General features: G+C 42.7%; 1 protein-coding gene and 1 pseudogene across 1 annotated transcript; one reads left to right on the top strand and one right to left on the bottom strand.

Moving 5' to 3' along the window:
* The first annotated feature begins 202 nt into the window (after nucleotides 1–202).
* On the top strand, nucleotides 203–639 carry LOC6653640 (annotated as a pseudogene).
* Nucleotides 640–17,410: 16,771 nt separating this feature from the next.
* Nucleotides 17,411–18,904, bottom strand: LOC26530224. The gene is made up of 3 exons (XM_047012731.1): nucleotides 17,943–18,904; nucleotides 17,640–17,876; nucleotides 17,411–17,555 (listed from the first exon to the last, which is right to left on the bottom strand). The coding sequence occupies exons 1-3, from the start codon at nucleotides 18,902–18,904 to the stop codon at nucleotides 17,411–17,413; spliced, it is 1,344 nt and encodes a 447-aa protein (XP_046868687.1).
* Nucleotides 18,905–20,521: the final 1,617 nt, after the last annotated feature.

The raw sequence follows: 20,521 nt of genomic DNA, 5'->3' as shown, positions 1-20,521 counted from the left end.
CGAGCAGCAATCTGAGGTCCGATAGGTCTAGTGATGGCAATATATCGAGCAGCAATTTGAGGGCCGATAGGTCTAGTGATTGCAATATATCGAACAGCAATCTGAGGGCCGATAGGTGATGGCAATATATCGAGCATTTGTGTTTTTATCATATTTTTTAATTAATCGATAAATTGATATTAGATTGATATTATTCCTAGCAGTGGGTTATATATTTTATTGCTGCGCCACCTTTTGCCGAGAAAGGAGTTTAATCCGCAATTAAATTAATTCGATTTAATATACAATGGAAGTTGATGAAGAAGAAGAAGTCGAGGCTCCCGAGGCACCCTCCAGCAGCAATACAGGCGAGAAGAAACGTTTCGAGGTCAAGAAGTGGAATGCTGTAGCACTTTGGCTTGGGACATCGTTGTCGACAATTATGCCATTTGCCGCAATCATATCATGGATCTGTGTATTGAAGGCCAGGCGAATCGGGGATCGATAACGATAGCGTTTGCAGTTATGCCTTCCATTTCCATTGCATTTCACGTTGGCTGAGACCCGTCAAGTTTGCCCCTTGGATAATAGTGAATGGGAGTTTCAGAAATTTGGCCACTAGAGGAACAATGGCAGCACTCGCACACACACACACCGACACACACTCACACACCTAACATTTATATGTACAAACATGCATTCATATAAAGGATGAGCAGAACTGAGATGACTTCTACTGGACAATCTTGATAGGAGCATCAGAAACCAAGTGATTCTTTTGTCATAATTAATAAATATAAAAACAGAAAAATATAACAACAAATTGTGCAACTTTTTTTAGTCGGAATTGTGGCAACTTGGGAAACCTTTTCGATTCCACAGCTAACATGCTTTTTTTCCAATAGCAAAGTTAGAAATTTTTTTAGTTCAAACTGCAAAAGAAAGCCGTAAAGAAGAAAAACTCAATTATCTATGTTTATGTAGGGGGGTCGAACTTTCTTCTGGTTTGGGGCAGCTAGATGAATTTTCCCTTTTTCCTCTTTTCTCCCAGTAAAGTGTTGACACGCAGAGAAATTTCACTTCACTTGTATGTATATTCAGGTATATAATTCAACTAAAACTAGCTTCCTTAAGAGCAGGGCACCAAGCCCCGCTTGGAGCGAAGTGTGGGGAGTTCTTTTGTGGGGAGAGCGATGGGCATCATCGGAGAGCGGCGCGAGGTGAAAGCTTCCGCCTCCTTTAACCCTTGTGTTGCCCGGTTGGCATAAACATGCTCCCCCCCTTGCAGGAGTGCAAGACCCAGGCAGTCTAATGGCATGCTCGGACAGGGTCCAGCCAAAGACTGTGCGCATCGCAATTGGCCGCCCGCCAACCCTGGGTAGACTCCCCTGCAACATGACCTCCGTGATCACATCCTCGCTCAGGACCAAAGACACTGACGACGGTCGGTAGAACGTATCATCCGCCAGGACGATGCCTCGAACTTTTTGGCGATCTGCGGGTCCACCGGTCCACCGCTTGGAGTGCGGCAGCACAAGTCATCGACCACCTTCAGGATCGCCTCCAATCGCCATCCTTCACTGATTGGGGACCGGATCACTGCTGCCACCGCTTTCTCTGCCCCTATATTGACGGTTGTCAACTTAAAGGCCGTGGCCAGTGACGTCGCCATCGACGATACCGCAGAACAAGGGTCCACCTTCACGTCGAAGGTTTTTCCCCCCGTCTCAAGACGCACCATCGCCGTGGGCATCAGATGCGGATTGCGGTGCTGCAGCAGTGTGGTCAACGTCAGTTTTGGATCGGAGGCTGGCGTTGGTGCGACCCTTCGTCTGGAGGACTCGGGGGTGACTCGGTGTACGACGGAGCTGGGAGTGCGTCGACGTGGCTGTTCATGGAAGTGGAGCAGCGCGTGGTGATCCTCCTCACATATTCGGCACTTATCACCGCTTAAGCAGCTTCCTCCGGAATGTTGGTGGGCCAGGCAATTGGCGCAGTACTTATTCGCAAGCACTGCCCTCATCCTCTTCTCCACGTTCAGCCGCAGGCAGCGACGGCATCGCTTCAGAGGATGGATTCCGCGACAGACTCGGCAACGGAAGGACTCAGTTCCCGCGAAAATCTGCGCTCCTCTTTCGATGCCTGTACTGAACGCGGTCTCGGAACCATGGAAACGGGATCTAGGTTGACGAATATCAGAAAGCTGCCGGGACAAATAATGAAGAAGCGGATTAATGTAGGACGATAAAATACACATATTACTACTGGCAGCTCGGCCTTTCTTAATTGGGAGGAAGGACCAAGTGCTGGACGCTACTGTAGTTTTACGTAATGGGTTTGAATTCTTTCTTCTGGAGGAAGAAAGATCAACTTTGCGACGGGACGCTTCACAATACCGCGAGCGGTAAGCAGTTCGACGACGCGGACATTGCCGTCACTGCCAGGTTGTGTTTGGTGGATTCGCCCGAGACGCCATTCATTAAATGGAAGATTGTCGTCTTTGAGTACCACCAGATCGCCCACTTCAAGATTTTTAGAAGGGAATCGCCACTTATTGCGCTTATGTAGCTCCTTCAGATACTCGTCTTTCCATCGGGTGCAGAAATGCTAACTCACGGCCTTCAGACGCTGCCACCGGTTAATGATAGACGGTACCTGATCCTTGATTTCAGGTTCCGTCACGGATAGCAATGAACCGCGCACTAGGAAATGGCCTGGGGTCAAAGCTAAAGAGTCGGTGGGGTCTTCAGACATAGGAGAAATCGGCCGCGAGTTCAAACAAGCCTCTACCTTAGCCAGCAGCGTAGAGAACTCTTCAAAAGTATACCTTTGGTTGGAGGTGGCCTTGTAGAACAGAGTTTTAAAACTCTTAACTCCAGCCTCCCACAACCCTCCCATGTGTGGTGCCCCGGGAGGGATGAAATGCCAGGACAGATTCTGATGGCTGTAGTGGGATAATATTATCTGCTGGGTAAAACTTAGGAAATCTTTTTCAAGCACTCTGGATGCACCTACGAAGTTTTTTCCGTTGTCGGACTGAACTGGCTGGGGACACCCTCGCCTCGATACAAAGCGAGCGAATGCTGCCAGAAATGCTTCGGTACTCAAATCCAACGTTGCTTCAAGGTGAATGGCTTTGGTGGAAAAGCAAACAAAGACACACACATATCCCTTTGATATGCGGCAAGCGCGGCCGGTGAAACTCTTGATGTCGAAAGGACCTGCGAAATCTATCCCGGTGGTCGTGAAAGGACGTGCGAAAGTAGTTCGCTGGGCCGGAAGGGTGCCCATTAGCTGTTATTGCAGCCTTCTTTTGTAAATCAAACAGACTTTGCATGAATTGACCACCGATTTTACTAGATTCCGCAGTCTTAGAGTCCAGTATCTCTGTCGGATGAGACGGACTACCAGTTGGCTGCCCCCATGAAGAGAGATCTGATGCGTGAAAAGCACCAACAGCCGGGACAATGGACTTACTACTGGCAACAGAATGGGGTTACGCTCATCGTAACTAAGGGCCGCTGCTTGTTGCACGCGCTCACATGCTCGGATCACACCTGATGCGACAATGAAAGGATTCGAATTGAGAATGGTGCTAGACGTGGGCAGAGATTTCTTCTGCTGTAGACACCGATGTTCCGTCGGAAAGTAATCACGCTGAGTGACTCGGATCAACGCCTGGAGTTCTTGATTGATCTCGCTAGAGGTCACCTCCCCTCACTACCCGCTTCTCCAAGGTAGTTTCTAGTGGGAGTGGTGTCGCTCGCAGCCAGGACTCTTGTGGTTCCCGTAGCTATGGTGGGCCGTGCCACCACAAATCCTTGTGTACCAGTTCCTGCGCACTCAGGCCGCGGCTAGGGAGATCTGCTGGATTGTCCTCTGAACGAACGTGATTCCATAGGGCGTCATTTGTTGCCGTCACAATTTTTGCTACCCGATTTGCGACAAACAGGACAAACAGTGCAGGGTGGCTTATTTAACCACGACAGTACGACGGTGGAATCTGACCAATAAAAAGCCTCCGCATTATTAACTGGAAGTTGCGGAAGAACTGCAGCTGCCAGTTCAGCTAAAAGTGTGGCTCCGCATAATTCAAGGCGGGGCAATGAAACCGTTTTAACCGGGGCTACTCTAGATTTCGCTGCAAGAAGGCAGCATGATATGCCTTGGTCATTGCTAACGCGCACGTAAATTGCGGCACCATAAGCCCGCTGTGACGCATCGCAAAAACAATGGAATTGGATGTCGGAATTTGGGTCATGAAGAACCCATCGTTGAATTCGGATCTGGTCAAGGAAGGAGTAGCTCTTTGTAAAATCCTGCCAAATGTGATGGACTTCACTGGGCAATTGATCATCCCACCCTAGCTCTTGTAGCCAAAGCTCTTGCATAAACACCTTGGCTTGAATCACAAAGGGAGCCAGCCAGCCAGCGGGATCGAATAACTTGGCGATCTGCCCGAGGACTTCTCGCTTAGTATAGCTGACTTGACATCTTGGGGTGAGATGACAAAATAAAACTCATCCGTAGTCGCTTTCCATCGGATTCCCAGTGTTTTCGCTGTGCTAGCCTCTTCGATATCGAGGAAATCAGCATTCAGTAAATGACTCTTTGGAATGCAACTGAGCACGCTCTTCACATTCGATGTCCACTTGCGCGAAGGAAAGCCAGCTGAACCAAGAGCGTCTTGAAGTTCATTGACCATTGCGATTGCCGTTGCTTCATTATGAGCCCCTGCCAGGACATCATCGACATACATATAGGACTTGATAATATCGCTAGCCAAAGGAAATTTGGATTGTACATCACTTGCGTATGGATTGGATCGACCATAATTTTGCGGTACATTTTTGTGATGTCGGCATTGAAAACTACTCGGAAAAAACGCCACTTGAGATCTGAGTAGTGAGATCGGACTGAAGTACCGGACCAGGGTAAAGTATGTCGTTGAGACTTACTCAGTTGGTGGACTTGCTAGAGGCGTTAAACACTACCCGTACCTTTGTTGTGGTGCTGTCGGGCTTGAAAACCGCATGGTGTGGCAAATAAAAATTGTTATTAGTGCCGTCAAATGGAACCTGACGCATGTGGCCCAAGTCCAAATATTCTTGGATGACGGCGTCATACTCAGTTTTTGCCGGAATATTTTTAAGGAGCCGGCTTTCGTTTTTTAGGAACTGAGCCAATGCCCCTGGTCTGGAATGACCAAGGTTGATGTTGGTTGGATCTTGAAACGGAAGTGAGACCGTATATCTCCCCGAAACATCTCTTCTTGTGGTCTTCTGGAAATTGACCTCGCAAACAGAGTCAGAGTCTTCTACCGGTTTGCCCGGTAGATCCTCCACCTCCAAAAACCTTGTGAGAAGAGTTTCAAGTCCCTCCTCTCTGCTAACAGCGACCCTCGTGGTGAACGCGGCACATTAAAACTAACGGGGACCCCTTGCAACGGGCCTGAAATGACCCAACCGAATCTCGTCTCTTGAGCCTTTAAAGATCCGCACACTTCGGTCTGGATGCCGGAAAGAGTCACCGCTGGTATGACATCAATGCCAAGAAGTAGATCGATCTTTGCCTTTAATCTGAAGTAGGGGTCGGCTAGAGGAATATTGGGCATTCCTTCCAGTGTGGCTTGGGCTATCGTACATGACGGCAAATCATCAGCAACTTGGGACAAGGCAAAAGCTTCTATCTCTATCTGGACTGGAGGTCCATGCGATGACCGAATGCTTATGTGACAGACCTTCAAGGTTCTATTGACCTTTCCGTTAATGCCTGTCACTTCGGCCCTGACAGTTTGGAATGGTAACTTCATGAGTCGGAACATTCTTTCGGATATGAAATTGGCTTCCGAAGCCGGGTCTAATAGGGCCCGTGAAGCATAAGTAGTGCCCTTGTGCCAAAAGTCCACGATGGCTGTACCTAGCAACTTATCTCGTGAGGACCTTGCCTCAGAGGTAAAGTAAGTCCGGACAATATTGTGCGAACTGGGCTGGGACCGGCGTTGGATTATTCTCCGGTCGGGCGTCCTTGTGCAAGAGCGTATTGTGACGCCCCTTGCACGTGAAGCAATTGTGCTGACTCGGACAATCTTTTACTTGATGTCCTCTTGCGAAACAGTTCAGACAAAGGGACTTTTTCTTTATGTATGCCACCCTCTCTGGCACCGTCATCTGAAGGAAGCGGGGACATCGACGCACCGGGTGATTCTCCTTCATACAGAGATCACAGGATTTTGGTTTGGTGGTTACCTTGGCTTCAAATGTATTAGCCTTTCGGGTGGCTGGAAGCGGATTTCGTGGAGGTTTCGGTGTGGGAACCGAAATAGCCATTGCAGTTGTATTTTCCACTGCTTCGAGCGTACGGAACCGCTCAGTGAGGAAATCGTCCATCATTTGCCACTCTGGAATGGCAGTCTTGTCTCTCGAGATTGTTCCCATAATGAAAGTATTCTTTGGCAATTTGACGGAACAGAAAAATACGAACATGCCTCCCCAAGTGGTTACTGGCAGGCCACAGTGCTCAAAAGCGCGAATGGATGCCTGCAGAGCATTCTGATGATCCTGTAATGCTTTTCCGGACTCATGGGAAATTTGAGGCAGGTCAAGAAGTGCTCAGAATTGGCTGTTCACGATAAGTCGCTTATTTTCGAAACGCTGTTTGAGTGCGTTCCAAGCCGTTTCAAAACCATCATTTGTAAGCGGGAATTTTGCTACAATGAGGTTGGCTTCACCCCTCGTTTTCGCTAGGAGATGGTACAGCTTTTCAACGGGGGAAATTCGCGAATCGCTTATGTAGATGGCTGTAAACAAGTCACGGAACGTGGGCCATTTTAAGTAATCTCCCGTAAAGACTTCTGTGTCAATGGGTGGCAATCGACAGCCTCGTTCTGCTGGTGCAGAGGTAGGCGCATGACGGTTCGGAGGAGTAGGAGCAGACCCTTCATGGATAAGCTCGTTTAATCGAGCCGTGCATCGCTCGTAAACTTGATAGCATTTGACATATTTAGCTTGGATGGCTAAATCTTCAGAGTTATCGTCTTTACCATCTGTGAGTGCCTCGCATTTCTCATATTCCTGCTCGACCTTCTCCCACAACGCTTGAACTCGATCACGACGTGGAAGCAGCTAAAACCCTTTTGGTTTCGGACCGAGTGACTCTTAGGGCGGTTACCAAAATCTGTGGAAGTGGTACCAACGATTTGACCTCTTTTTGGCTTGCTCGTCGTGGCTCTGACGTGGCTTGCTGAAAGGTCGTGCTCGATGGTGCGGACGTGAGAGTTAATGGACTAGAGAGGGTCTGAAATGCTCGGGAAGGAGGAGTAGTAGGGCTGGTACTCCTCTGGCGCTGACCTGGAGCAGCAATTGAGGATTTGCTCGGGGCTGCAGTGTTCTCAGCTGCTTTCTCGTCCTTTGACGGGCTCATAACACCAGCGAGCGGCGGTTATAAAGTGGTGAGCTGGTTTGGCACGGCTTGAAAATTAGCCAAAAAGACCAACTGGAACTTTTGGGAAAAACTGGAACGCTACCAAACCACTTAGAGAACGGCTTTGAAACGCCTTGAAATAGATTGAAAATCCAGAAAACGAGCTGGTACGTTTGGAATGACTTGGAACACTGCCAAAAAAACCTTAGGAGCGGCTTGGTACACCTTGGAATTCAAATATAACTACAAAGATGCGACTTGGAACGCGTGGAAACACTTTGGAATTGGAATCTAACTCCAAAGATACGCCTTGGAACGCGTGGGAATACACTGGATTTGAAATATAACTCCAAAGATGCGACTTGGAACGGGTTGAAACACTTTGGAATTGAAATAGAACCAAAGATACGACTTGAACCCGTGGAAACACTTTGGAATTGAAATAGAACCAAGGATACGACTTGAACCCGTGGAAACACTTTGGAATTGAAATAGAACCAAAGATACGACTTGAAACGCGTGGAAACACTTTGGAATTGGAATCTAACTCCAAAGATACGACTTGGAACGCGTGGGAATACTTTGGAATTGAAATAGAACCAAAGATACGACTTGAAACGCTTTGGAATCAGAATAAACAAAAGCGCGGAACACAAATTTTTAATAATTAAATATTATTCGATTTTTCCTCAACGTGACCCTTCAACATATATACCCCACAAAGTGCCTGCCAACCTAGGGTATATAGCACAGCTACTTTTGGTCGTTTGCTTTGTGCCGGTCTTTGGCACATGAGCTTGCAGCTGTGCTGGTATACTGCAGTTAAGCGGTACTTATGTATGCACGTATGTATGTATGTATATAGGCTGCAAGGGGGTACCGGGATTCGCGGTGATGGAAAAATATATTTGTGTGCGAAAAAATTAGAAATTTTTGTGGAATATATGTATGGATATGTATATGAGTATCAATATGTAAAATTTTATGTATGGAAAAATATGTATATGTATATGGATATGAATATATATATGTAAAATTTTATGTATGGAAAATATGTATATATATGTGTGTGTATGGATATATAAAATGTTGGAGTATATGTATATATATGTATTTAAAATTTTTTTTTTTTTATATATTCTTTTGCTGGTTCTAACCGATATGCCCCAACTTTATAGGGTGTCGCAAGACACCAGAAATGTCTAACAAGGGGAACTTCAGGTATGCGAATCACCGATTTGGATGAATTTTGGATATGTTGTAGAATTCCCCGTCATTTGAAGGTGTGTGAAATATTTCGGCGCACTATTCTATATTTTATAAGTAAAACGCCGAGTGGACTACAAGCAGCTCGATGGTGTAAGGGGTAGAGGTCCTGCCTTAAATCGGCGGAACTCTGGTTCAACCCCCGCCCGAAGCTAGTTAGTTTTGGGTTTTCATTTTTTTTTTTTTGCTTTTTCAATAATTATTTTTGTTTAATAGCGAAATAGGTCTTTTGATGATTTTTGATTGGATTCATTTTTTATGCCTTTACAAAAACATATATATAATATAGACGCAAAATAGACTAATTAACTTCTGCCTTCACATTTTTTGTTGTGATATAAATCATAAAAACATGATACCCGTATGTATATTTTCTCAAGACTATGAATATGTTTAAATAATGCTTTTGTGCAAAAACATACCAACTTTAAACCAATTTTAAGGAAACAAACGAAATAAAAATTTTGGAAAACCACTTTCTAATCAGAAGCGAACCAGAGATGACAAGTGGAATTGCCCCGTCTTTGACGGGGATTTTACTTTAGTACAGTCTTCTTTTGATGAAATTTCTCGATTTTCTTCTATAAGCGTTAAGGAGTTTTGCATTCTCTTTATCATATTTTAAACTTACCTAAAAAACAGTACATAATGGCGTGCGTATAGCTGGTATTACCTAAAGAGTACAAGTTAATAATAATAATTTGCATCTACAATAATTTCAATATACATAAAAAATGTTTCCAATTACAAATCATCAAAAGACCTATTTCGCTATTAGACAAAAATAATTATTGAAAAAGCAAAAAAAAAAAAATGAAAACCCAAAACTACCTAGCTTCGGGCGGGGGTTGAACCAGAGTTCCGTCGATTTAAGGCAGGACCTCTACCCCTTACACCATCGAGCTGCTTGTAGACCACTTGGCGTTTTACTTATAAGTCACCAAAGCTATAACTTTAAAGCCGATTTATTAGGAAAATATAGAATAGTGCGCCGAAATATTTCACACAGCTTCAAATGACGGGGTATTCTACAACATATCCAAAATTCATCCAAATCGGTGATTCGCATACCTGAAGTTCCCCTTGTAAGTGTGGCTTTTATACGTGAGAGGGTGGTTCACTTTCGTTTTTTTTTTTTTTTTAAATCTTTATTATTTGTATTGAAAATTTTCTTCTCTTCTATACGACTTGAAAACGCGTGGAAACACTTTGGAATTGGAATCTAACTCCAAAGATACGACTTGGAACGCGTGGGAATACTTTGGAATTGAAATAGAACCAAAGATACGACTTGAAACGCGTGGAAACACTTTGGAATTGGAATCTAACTCCAAAGATACGACTTGGAACGCGTGTGAATACTTTGGAATTGAAATAGAACCAAAGATACGACTTGAAACGCGTGGAAACACTTTGGAATTGGAATCTAACTCCAAAGATACGACTTGGAACGCGTGGGAATACTTTGGAATTGAAATAGAACCAAAGATACGACTTGAAACGCTTTGGAATCAGAATAAACAAAAGCGCGGAACACAAATTTTTAATAATTAAATATTATTCGATTTTTCCTCAACGTGACCCTTCAACATATATACCCCACAAAGTGCCTGCCAACCTAGGGTATATAGCACAGCTACTTTTGGTCGTTTGCTTTGTGCCGGTCTTTGGCACATGAGCTTGCAGCTGTGCTGCTATACTGCAGTTAAGCGGTACTTATGTATGCACGTATGTATGTATGTGTATAGGCTGCAAGGGGGTACCGGGATTTTGTTCGCGTTGATGGAAAAATATATTTGTGTGCGAAAAAATTAGAAATTTTTGTGGAATATATGTATGGATATGTATATGAGTATCAATATGTAAAATTTTATGTATGGAAAAATATGTATATGTATATGGATATGAATATATATATGTAAAATTTTATGTATGGAAAATATGTATATATATGTGTGTGTATGGATATGTAAAATGTTGGAGTATATGTATTTAAAATTTTTTTTTTTTTATATATTCTTTTGCTGTGTCTAACCGATATGCCCCAACTTTATAGGGTGTCGCGGGACACCAGAAATGTCTAAGTGTGGCTTTTATACGTGAGAGGGTGGTTCACTTTGGTTTTTTTTTTTTTTTTTTTTAAATCTTTATTAGTTGTATTGAAAATTTTCTTCTCTTCGTTGAAACCACCTTTCACTGCGCGCACACTTTTCCCAGGAGTGGACTGTATTTGCACAAAACCTTTATTTTTGGATTTAATGTAGCACTGGATAAATTTGTAATTTTTTGTCACATTTACACACTCTGCATGCATATGTATATTTTATATGTAGGAGATCACTTTTAATTTCGTAGGTTTGATTCACTGCATACATACATACATATGTGTTAATATTTTTTTTGAAATTGCGAAAAAATATATATTGGAAATAGGCAAATAAAATATGGCGCCTTATATACTTGGCCTATATATGCCAAAGTGCGAGGAAAAAAAAACTTGAAGTGGGCGAACCAATATGGCGCCTTATGTACTGGACACTTATATATGTATGAAAATTTGGGGACTAAAATTTTCTCTCCTTTGAGGAGGAAAAATTTGCGCGAAAGTAATTTTACTTGGATTAGGAGAATCAAGGGCAACAATTATATGTATGTGAGTATGGGTACGGATGCTGGAGGCATGTACATGTACTCATATACCTATAATTTGGAAAAAATTACTTAGCTTGAAATATGGATGAAATTCCACCGATGCTAATGCTTCGAGAGGATCTTAGCTTACTTAAGAGCAAGCCCCGCTTGGAGCGAAGTGTGGGGAGTTCTTTTGTGGGGAGAGCGATGGGCATCATCGGGAGAGCGGCGCGAGGTGAAAGCTTCCGCCTCCTTTAACCCTTGTGTTGCCCGGTTGGGCATAAACAATTTAGTTTAAATTTGACATTTAAAATTGTATTTATTGAATCATTTAAAAATTTGCTGGGAATATTTAATATATAACTATTTATGTATCTATGTGTGTACCTATAGATGAAGGGTTAATTTTCGTGTGTGTGTGTGTGTGTGTCTGTTTGTGTTGGTATCATGCTTGGTAATAAATTACATATTATATTTGTATTTAATTTACTTTTTATTCCCTTTTTTGTTTTTTTTTTTAAGATTTTGTAGTAATGCTGGAGGGAAGTAGGGAGAGGGGGGTGCGCGCTCAAATAACTAATGGAACAATTTCTTTTTTTTTTTAACATTTTTGTATATATGTATAGCTAAGTTAATTGTAGATGAAGTTCTTAATTTTTTTAATTTTCGCCAAGAAACATAAATGAAACAGAAAATATTTTTGTTTCGGTATTAAATACCGTTTCGATTGGGTATATATGTGAATCTCTGTGTGTGTTTTTCGTTGTTTGTATGTATGTATGTATGTGTGTGTGTGTGTACAACGAATAAGAACTTAAAAATTAGTTAGGCGGATCCTTAGTATATATATTTATTATTTATATATTTATTAAATTTATTTACAGATTTTACACAAAAAAACCTAAACTGGCTTTTCTTTGGTTCGTTAATAACTTTAACGCTCAAGTGAAAAGAGAGAGAGAGAGAGAGAGAGAGAGATAGTGGGGAACAGAGAAAGAGATAGAGCAGGGTTGATTTTGCAGAGAGAGAATTAAGAAATATTTGATAACAATTAAAGTTGTGGTTGATTTTCATTGCGATTATAAATTATATTTGAATCATATCGTATCTATATGCTAAATCTAACACATACTAAATTAGTATGTGGCTAGAAGTATAAGTAGTTTATCTAGTTTTCTCTAAATATTCCTTTTTATACCACACCCATAGGGTGAAATGGTATATTAAAGTCGCCAAAATGTATGTAACAGGCAGAAGGAAGCATCTCCGACCCCACAAAGTACATATATTCTTGATCAGGATCAACAACCGAGTCGATCTAGCCATGTCCGTCTGTCCGTCCGTCTGTCCGTCTGTCCGTCCGTCCGTCTGTCCGCATGAACACCTAGATCTCGGAGACTGTAAGAGCTAGAGCCACCAAATCTGGTATGTAGACTCGTGTAGTATGTAGAGTGATCAAGTTTATTTCAAATTTTTGCCACGCCCCTTTCCGCCCCCGCAATTTAAAAAAAGCGTTTATCTCAAAAACTTTTCCAGCTAGAGCCACCATATTTGGTATGTATATTCGCTTAGTAAATGCACACATTTTGTTTGTATGGAAACTTTGCCACGACCTTTTCCGCCCCCGTAATTTGAAAAACTTGATTATCTCCCGTATTTTTTTACCTTATGCAACCAAATTTGGCACACTTAAATTTAATACTCATATCTAGCAAAATACCAAATTTGATCAAAAGAAATCGGATAGAAAACAGTCGAGTTATGCATATAAACGTTTTTTCATAAGGCCGGAGTTGGCCGTTGGCTGGTGGCCAATGTGGCCAGGGATGAGTTGCAGCCAATCCAAGTCCAGAATATTTTCATTGGTTTCGCTGTAGATGATTAAAAAGTATAGCGCGAAGAGAAGTGGCAGAAAGATGAGGAGAGATAAGGTGAGAAAGGTTGTTAAAAGATTGGCAAAGAACACGAAGAGGTTCGTGAAGAGAGTAGTTAGTCAGACATCTACTAAGATGAATAGGAAAAAAGTTTCTGGTCCGACGTGAGGGAACACAAAAATACAGCGTATCTAGTAAATTGGTAGAAATGACTTCGCCGTTGACTAGTTTATGGAGAAAGAGAATGCCAAAAACAAGCCTACGGTTATAAAGTGAAGGAAGATTAATAAGAAGAAGTCTGTCAGAATAAGAAGGTAGGCGAGGACCCGGGTCCCAATTTAGACCGCGTAGCGCAAACTTAAGGAATAGCTTCTGTACCGATTCAATACTACGCTGGTGAACATCATATTGCGGGTTCCACACTGGCGAGCAATATTCTAGAGTAGGGCGAACTAACGAAGTGTATAAAACCTTTGTTACATAGGCATCATCAAATTCTTTGGCCCAACGTTTAATGAAGCCGAGAAGGCTGCTTGCTCTGTTGACAATTGAAGAAATATGAACATTAAATGAAAGTTTAGGGTCAAACATAACGCCTAAGTCTTTGAATGATGGAACACAATCTAACAGAACAGACTTAATAGAGTAATGAGCTAGGAGCGGAGACAAACGACTGAAAGTCATAAAAGAACACTTAGAGGCATTAAGGTGTAATTTATTAACGTGGCACCAATCACAGAACGCATCGAGATCTGATTGCAAGTACTGTTGGAAAGAAGGATCATTATAGGAATAACAAATCTTGTCGTCATCCGCAAACATGAGCACGCGTGAATGCGCCAAGGCCAAAGGCAAATCATTTATAAACAATGTATATAATAGTGGGCCCAGATGACTGCCTTGGGGTACACCTGACGTAACTCGAACAGTTTTAGATATCGAGGAACGAAAAGACACCTTTTGGGTTCTGCCAATAAGATACGACTTTAACCAACCCAATAATTTTGGTGAAAAACCCATGATGTTAAGTTTCGCGAGAAGCAAAGAATGATCAACCGTATCAAAAGCCTTACTGAAGTCAGTATAAATAACATCAGTTTGACACTTTTTACGGAAGCCATGGTGTACAAGGGTAGTCAATTCTAAAAGGTTGGTAAGCGACGAACGACCTTTCATGAAACCATGCTGACAAGGAGAAATAGTGGATCTGGATAGATGTTGAAGAGAAGACGTAATAATTTTCTCAAACAGTTTAGGTATTGCCGAAAGTTTGGCAATGCCACGGTAGTTGGAAACATCCGATTTGCTACCCTTTTTAAAAAGCGGAATAATAAATGACTCCTTCCAAATATCAGGAAATCTACAAGTCTCACTCGATATAAAGAATAACCGAGCTAAAGGCTTAGATAGAGAAATAGAACACATTTTAAGGATGCAACTAGGTATATCATCAGGCCCGGGAACGAAGGAAGACTTCATAGATGACAAGCTAGAGAGAATACAGTCTTCAGTAATACTGGGAAAAAACATACAATTTAAATGTGGGATTGAAAAGGGATAGGGGTGGGATCCGAAACAGTAGTAGAATATGTCGACTGAAAAAAATTAGCAAACAGATCTGCAATATCTAAATCATTATTAGCAGACTGGTCGTTAAGTCTGAAGGTGGAAGGTAGGACATTAGAGCGTCTTTTGGAATTGACAAAGTTGTAAAATCTTTTGGGGTTATTATAAAATTTAGCCTTACAGCGAACGAGATAATTGTTGTAGCATTGAGTATTTAAGAGACAAAATTGAGATTTGGCTATACAATAATTTGCATAGTCAAGTCGCGAACCAGTTTTTTTAAATCTTTTAAAATATCTCGATTTAATGTTACGAAGATTAGAGAGCCTACGTGTGAACCAGACTGGCGAGCTGGAGACGGTAGAGACATTCACATAAGGAACGCATTTATCAATTAGAGAATTAAGAGCAGAATAGAAAAACTTCACTGCACAATCTATATCGCAGCACTCAAATAGAAACGACCAATCAAAAGAGAAAATAAGGCTGTTAAGAAGATTGAAATTTGTTTTACGAAAACATCTACGACGAGAATTTGAGATGTTTTTAAATAAATTAGTAACGGAATTGTAAGAAATAGTAACTTCAATGGTAGGATGATAAGGATCTTCAGGTTTCACTAGTGGCTGTGTTTGCGATACAGCACTAACAGTGGGATCAGAGACAAAAACAAGATCAAGGATTCTTTTATAGCAGTTAAGGAAAGAATTCAACTGATATAGTGGACATTCAAGTAGGCTATCAAGAAAAACATGTTGAGATGAAGGAATTAAGAAAGATAGATTATCATCAACAAGCCAAGAAATATTAGGCAAGTTAAAATCACCTAAAACTATAAGAACATCACGATCTTTAAGACGACCAAAAATAGTTCGTAAAGCATCAGCATGGTGCACGTAGATCATGATATCAGAAGCTGGAGGAATATAAGAACAAGAGATATATAGGCTAAAGTTAGAACATGTAACTTCGACGCAAATAAACTCAATACCTAAGGGGAGATCAATCGGCACCACACTTGAAGACAGATTCGAGTTTACAGCAATGAGTACTCCACCGCCACGACGACCAACACGATCAAGCCTATAAGAAATAAAATTATTAGAAAGAATTTCATTATCTAGAACAGAGGAGTTAAGCCAAGTTTCAGAGAAAGCTAATATGTCAGCTTAAAAGGTTTGGCTATCACAGAAAAGGTTCGACAGCTTGGTAAGAAGTCCTCTTACATTTTGATAATGAATGCAAAGACTAGACGTTATTAGTTTTTTGAAGCAGAAGATAAAGTAGGAAGGTGGACAGGCAACGGACGAGAGCGCTTATTGGGCGCAAACTCGTGTACAACTAGGCCCTCTGGCCAAAAATTAGGGTCAACCATAGCTGAGAAGTACTCATTTGGTACTGTAATTTTAAAAGAGGAGATTTCGCGAGGCCTAGAAAACTTAAACTTTTGAATTAAAACCTTAGCAGGGCAAATATTACCACAGACGACTCAGAAGTATCTGGAGCAAGCCTAGAAATAAATAATTGTTTGCGATGAGGCATTACAGTTAGTGGAGGCGGAGGAGCATTGGGATCCGCAAGTGATTGAGAGCCGGCATGATCCTGTGATTGATCAGAGTTCCCGTGAGGGATAGATTGAGGTACACCAGGGCTTGTAATGGGTACTTCAATCTGAAAAGAAGAGCATAAAGAGGGACAAGAAGATGGTGTAGGCGAAAGTAAAATCGGAGAGGAAGTAATAGAGAGAGCTGGCGATTGCTTACGAGGCAACTCAAGGGTACATTTCTTGTGCAATTTCTCAGAAGGTGGAACAAATTTGAATTGCGACAATAATTGAACGCTAGAGTCACACTCGTTTGACAGCTGTTTGGCCAGTTTGTTTAAAGAAAGAAACCTTAAACGAAGATCCCTATACATACGGCTAAAATCAAGCTGCTGGCTGGCACAAGATGGGCAAGTCCAGCGCATTAAGCCAAGCTCAGGCTTAGACACAGACAAACCAGAAAATTTGTCGTAGTCGCGGCCATTGAGGCCAGCACATTTTAAGTGAATAAGATTATCGCAGAGCCAACAAGATATTGCTCTATACTGATCATCAAAACGATCAGAATGTTTGCAATTAGGTAGACAACAAGCCATTAAAAAGCCGAAAGAAAGGCAAAAAAAATTATATATATATAAGACTATATAGAAAAATTAAATTCACAGCACAAAGATAATTATTGATAAATAATCAATAATTACAAATAAAACAAAGAGATAGCTAGAGTGCACAGCACAACAGAGAGTGCAAGAACAGTTATAAGCCGAGCTTTGAGAGGCGGCCTTACAAAAGTGATTACGCGGGAGAGAAGCTAAGCACAAGCACAAAGCAGAGAGAACAACAAAGCCACTAGCACTGATGGTATAATGGGGGCGATGAGGGGAGCAACTGCAGAAGCAATGACGAAAGAGAAAAAAAAAAGAAAAAAAAATATGTAAATGCACCAAACACTAATCACGAAAAAGAAAAAACTGTTTAAACTGATTAATTTGGCGAATTATGGAAATAAAACACAAGGGAGTCAAGCGAACAACACCAGCGGAAGTGTAAACAAATTAAGCACAATTAAAAATTGAGAAAAAACAATAAATATTAATAAAAACTCAGGAGCTATGCAAAAACACGACCGTCACGTCAGAGAGCAGAAAGCTAGAGTGCCCATTTGGGCACACTGACTGCTGTCATAGAGTGACATCTTGAGACGTTTGCATTTAGCACGGCGATTCTTGAACCAGAAGTGCACATTCTTGCTCTCCAGGCCGGGGAATTTTTGCCTAAAAAGATGCCAAACAAAAACGAAAGAACACGAAATATGTTAGCAAAGGGTCTTACTGGATTGGGTTCTCGTTGATGCTCACCTGTAGGGCATGGTGTTCAAGTCTTCAGTGTATTTGAGTATCAAATTGTGCGACGGATGCGTGTTCATGGCAAACCATTGCTCCAATTTGGGCACTTCGGTGACCGGATTGATGAAAGTGCGATTCCTTTTGCGTCGCTCCTCATTCCAGATGCTCGAGAGATTGAGCCCGGCCCCGGTATGCATTCGGTTGCATACCAGCCGCAGCTGATGCAGCTGCCGCCGCCGCAGCTGCCGCCTGGCCAAATGCTGGCATGTAATGGCTCATGTACATGAAGGATTGCGAGAACATCGAATTGGGTACCATGGAAAGGGCAATTGTTGATCCTTGTGCGAGGCGGCCACCAAATTGCCATCCATGGCCGGCGAGGGGGAACGAAATTCATCCAAATGACTGGCATCGTTCTCATTGTCATTGTCCTCCAAGTCATCGTCATCCATATCCAGATCATCTTCCTCCTCTTTGGGTGTGCTGCGGCATTTCGGGGTGGTCAACTTATTCTCATTGTTGTTGTGATTGAGAGCCGAATCATCGGGTAATTGCTCATGATCCTGCTCGTTATGTCCACCTTCCGTATGCTCCTTGGAAATGTCATCCTTGTGCTCTTCATTGGATTTCTCCTGCTGCTGTTGCTGTTGGCGTTCGTCCCTATGCACATTGCCATTGATCACATCGCTAATTTCACTCTTAGCTCTTGTGGGTGCTGTGGCCTCATCGTCATCGTGCTCCTCATCGCCATCCATGAGCGGGGAATTCCGATTCGTCTCGTGGGTGGTCAGGGAGAGCGGCAATTGTGGAGTATTTGACCGACTCACAGGCGCCTCCTCATCCATATCATTGGAATGCTGGGACATGGTATCAATATCTTCTGATTTCAAGCTCATGGGACTCTTGAGATAATCATGCGACTTGCCCGACAGATTGCCCATGCTCATGCTGGGCTGGCTACCAGCACTCGAGCTGGAGTTCTGCCCTAATTGGGCTCCATGATGCTGACTCAGATAACCGTTCATGGCCGCGTGTCCCAGGGCACTCATTGTGGTGGTCACATTGCCCCTCATCTCGGCCCGTTTCTGGGCTGCGCGAGCATTCTTAAACCAGTAGACCACATTATTGACATCCAAAGGCTTGCGACCTCGACGCGACTCCAAGGCATTTAATTGCACCACATAATTCTGAATATGCTGGCGTGAAAGATGGGGATTCTCTTGGAACCATTTCTGAAATTTGGGCAACTCCATTTCCGGATCGAAACTGGTTCGCATGCGAGTCTTCTAATTGGCATACTCAGGAAGAGCATGTGATCCTCCATGATGATGATGATGATGTATCGAAGGATGCATGGCCGGATGCATAGATGGATGTACAAGCATGCCAGAATGATGACCGGGACCAGCAGCCACACCCCCAGCCCCACCCTGTCCAACACTGGGATGATAGGCAGCGGCCACTGTCTCATTGGCCAGCAACAAACTCTCTCGGCTGCCCATGGAACCGGCATGAGCTGCTGCTGCGGAAGCTGCAGCCATTGCTGCAGTGCCCACTCCCACAAGAAAATCGACCAATTCATTGGGTCCTGCCCCCACCGGCACAGCAGACGGCGCTGTCATGAAGGGCAACATTTTGGGGGTCATGGCTGTGGCCTGGGGAGAGAGTTGATTTGACCACCATTGATCGAATTTGCGACGCAAATCATCCGATATATCCCCACCGGGCATGGCATATGTATTCTGATGCGAACTGCGACAAATCTGTGAGAGCGTTACCTACAAAGATACAAAGGAAAAGACACATGGAAAAGCATTACAAGAGGGTCAAAAAAAGGGACAGGTTGGGAATGTATTATATAGTTATTAATGATATTTTGGAGACTTTCTTTTTCTATTGTTACAGAAGGTTAACTCAGTTTATAACAAGAGCCCTAGAGATTTAACTCCTTGAACTTCTAAAACGATTTCTGATGTACTCAATTCTGCCAAGACTAAACTTAAGCTAAGGCTTAATAATAGTTGAGACTTTCGAAAATTCTTTTAGTTTATTTTATCTTTCATTTGGTTGTTTTGCAACAATGTTATAAGCCCTGTTGGACTGAAAAGACCTTCAGTTCAATGGTGACACAGACTAAGCGGTCGTCATAAAAATCACGCCAGGAATAAAGTCGAGTCGGGTAAGAGCCCTCAAGTGCTGGGGTTTACTTAGCCATAAATGGATAGGTAACCGATAGATAGATATCATATGGCAACAGCTAGATAGATATTGCATATATAACAGACAGAAAACCCCTTTCACCACCGCCCCTCCCCCCTTCCCACCATCCAAAACCAACTGATATTAACTGACGCTTTGCTACTTGTCTACTCCGTGCTGTCCGCACTGTCCGCGCTTCTTCTATATAGAGAGATAGATAGATAGGTAGATAGTCTCCCTCCGATAGGCAACGATATAGCAGCTTATGAATTTAACAAATAGTGAAACAGACTACAGAAATAGAATTTGTGTTCGTGGTATATACAGATACAGATACATATTTCCAATTCACTCGGGGCCCCAATATTACGGCTACCGATGAATTAAATGCTCAAAAAAAGATATGGCTTTCTGCTCTATTCTACACTAGTCCACCAATACTCTCTCTCTGTCACTCTCCTCCGCCTGCTCCTGCAAGCTTTACTCTGCTCGTCACCCAAATACGTGAGCTTCTGCTCATGGACATAGAATAGATAATGTCTCTATGAGTTGGCTGGTCGGTTGGTTGGTATTTGCTATCAGCTAAGGAGGCGCCCCAAATCACTTAAGCTGCTCGAAACACACTCACACACACACACACACACACACACACAGAAAGGGTGGTATGAAAGAAGGGTGAGGTGTGGGATGGGGTG

Source organism: Drosophila willistoni, unplaced genomic scaffold, assembly GCF_018902025.1.
Source record: "Drosophila willistoni isolate 14030-0811.24 unplaced genomic scaffold, UCI_dwil_1.1 Seg244, whole genome shotgun sequence".
NCBI classification, from domain to species: Eukaryota; Metazoa; Arthropoda; class Insecta; order Diptera; family Drosophilidae; genus Drosophila; species Drosophila willistoni.
The sequence above is the reverse complement of the archived record's forward strand: the minus strand, read 5'-3'. Positions and strand labels throughout refer to the sequence as shown.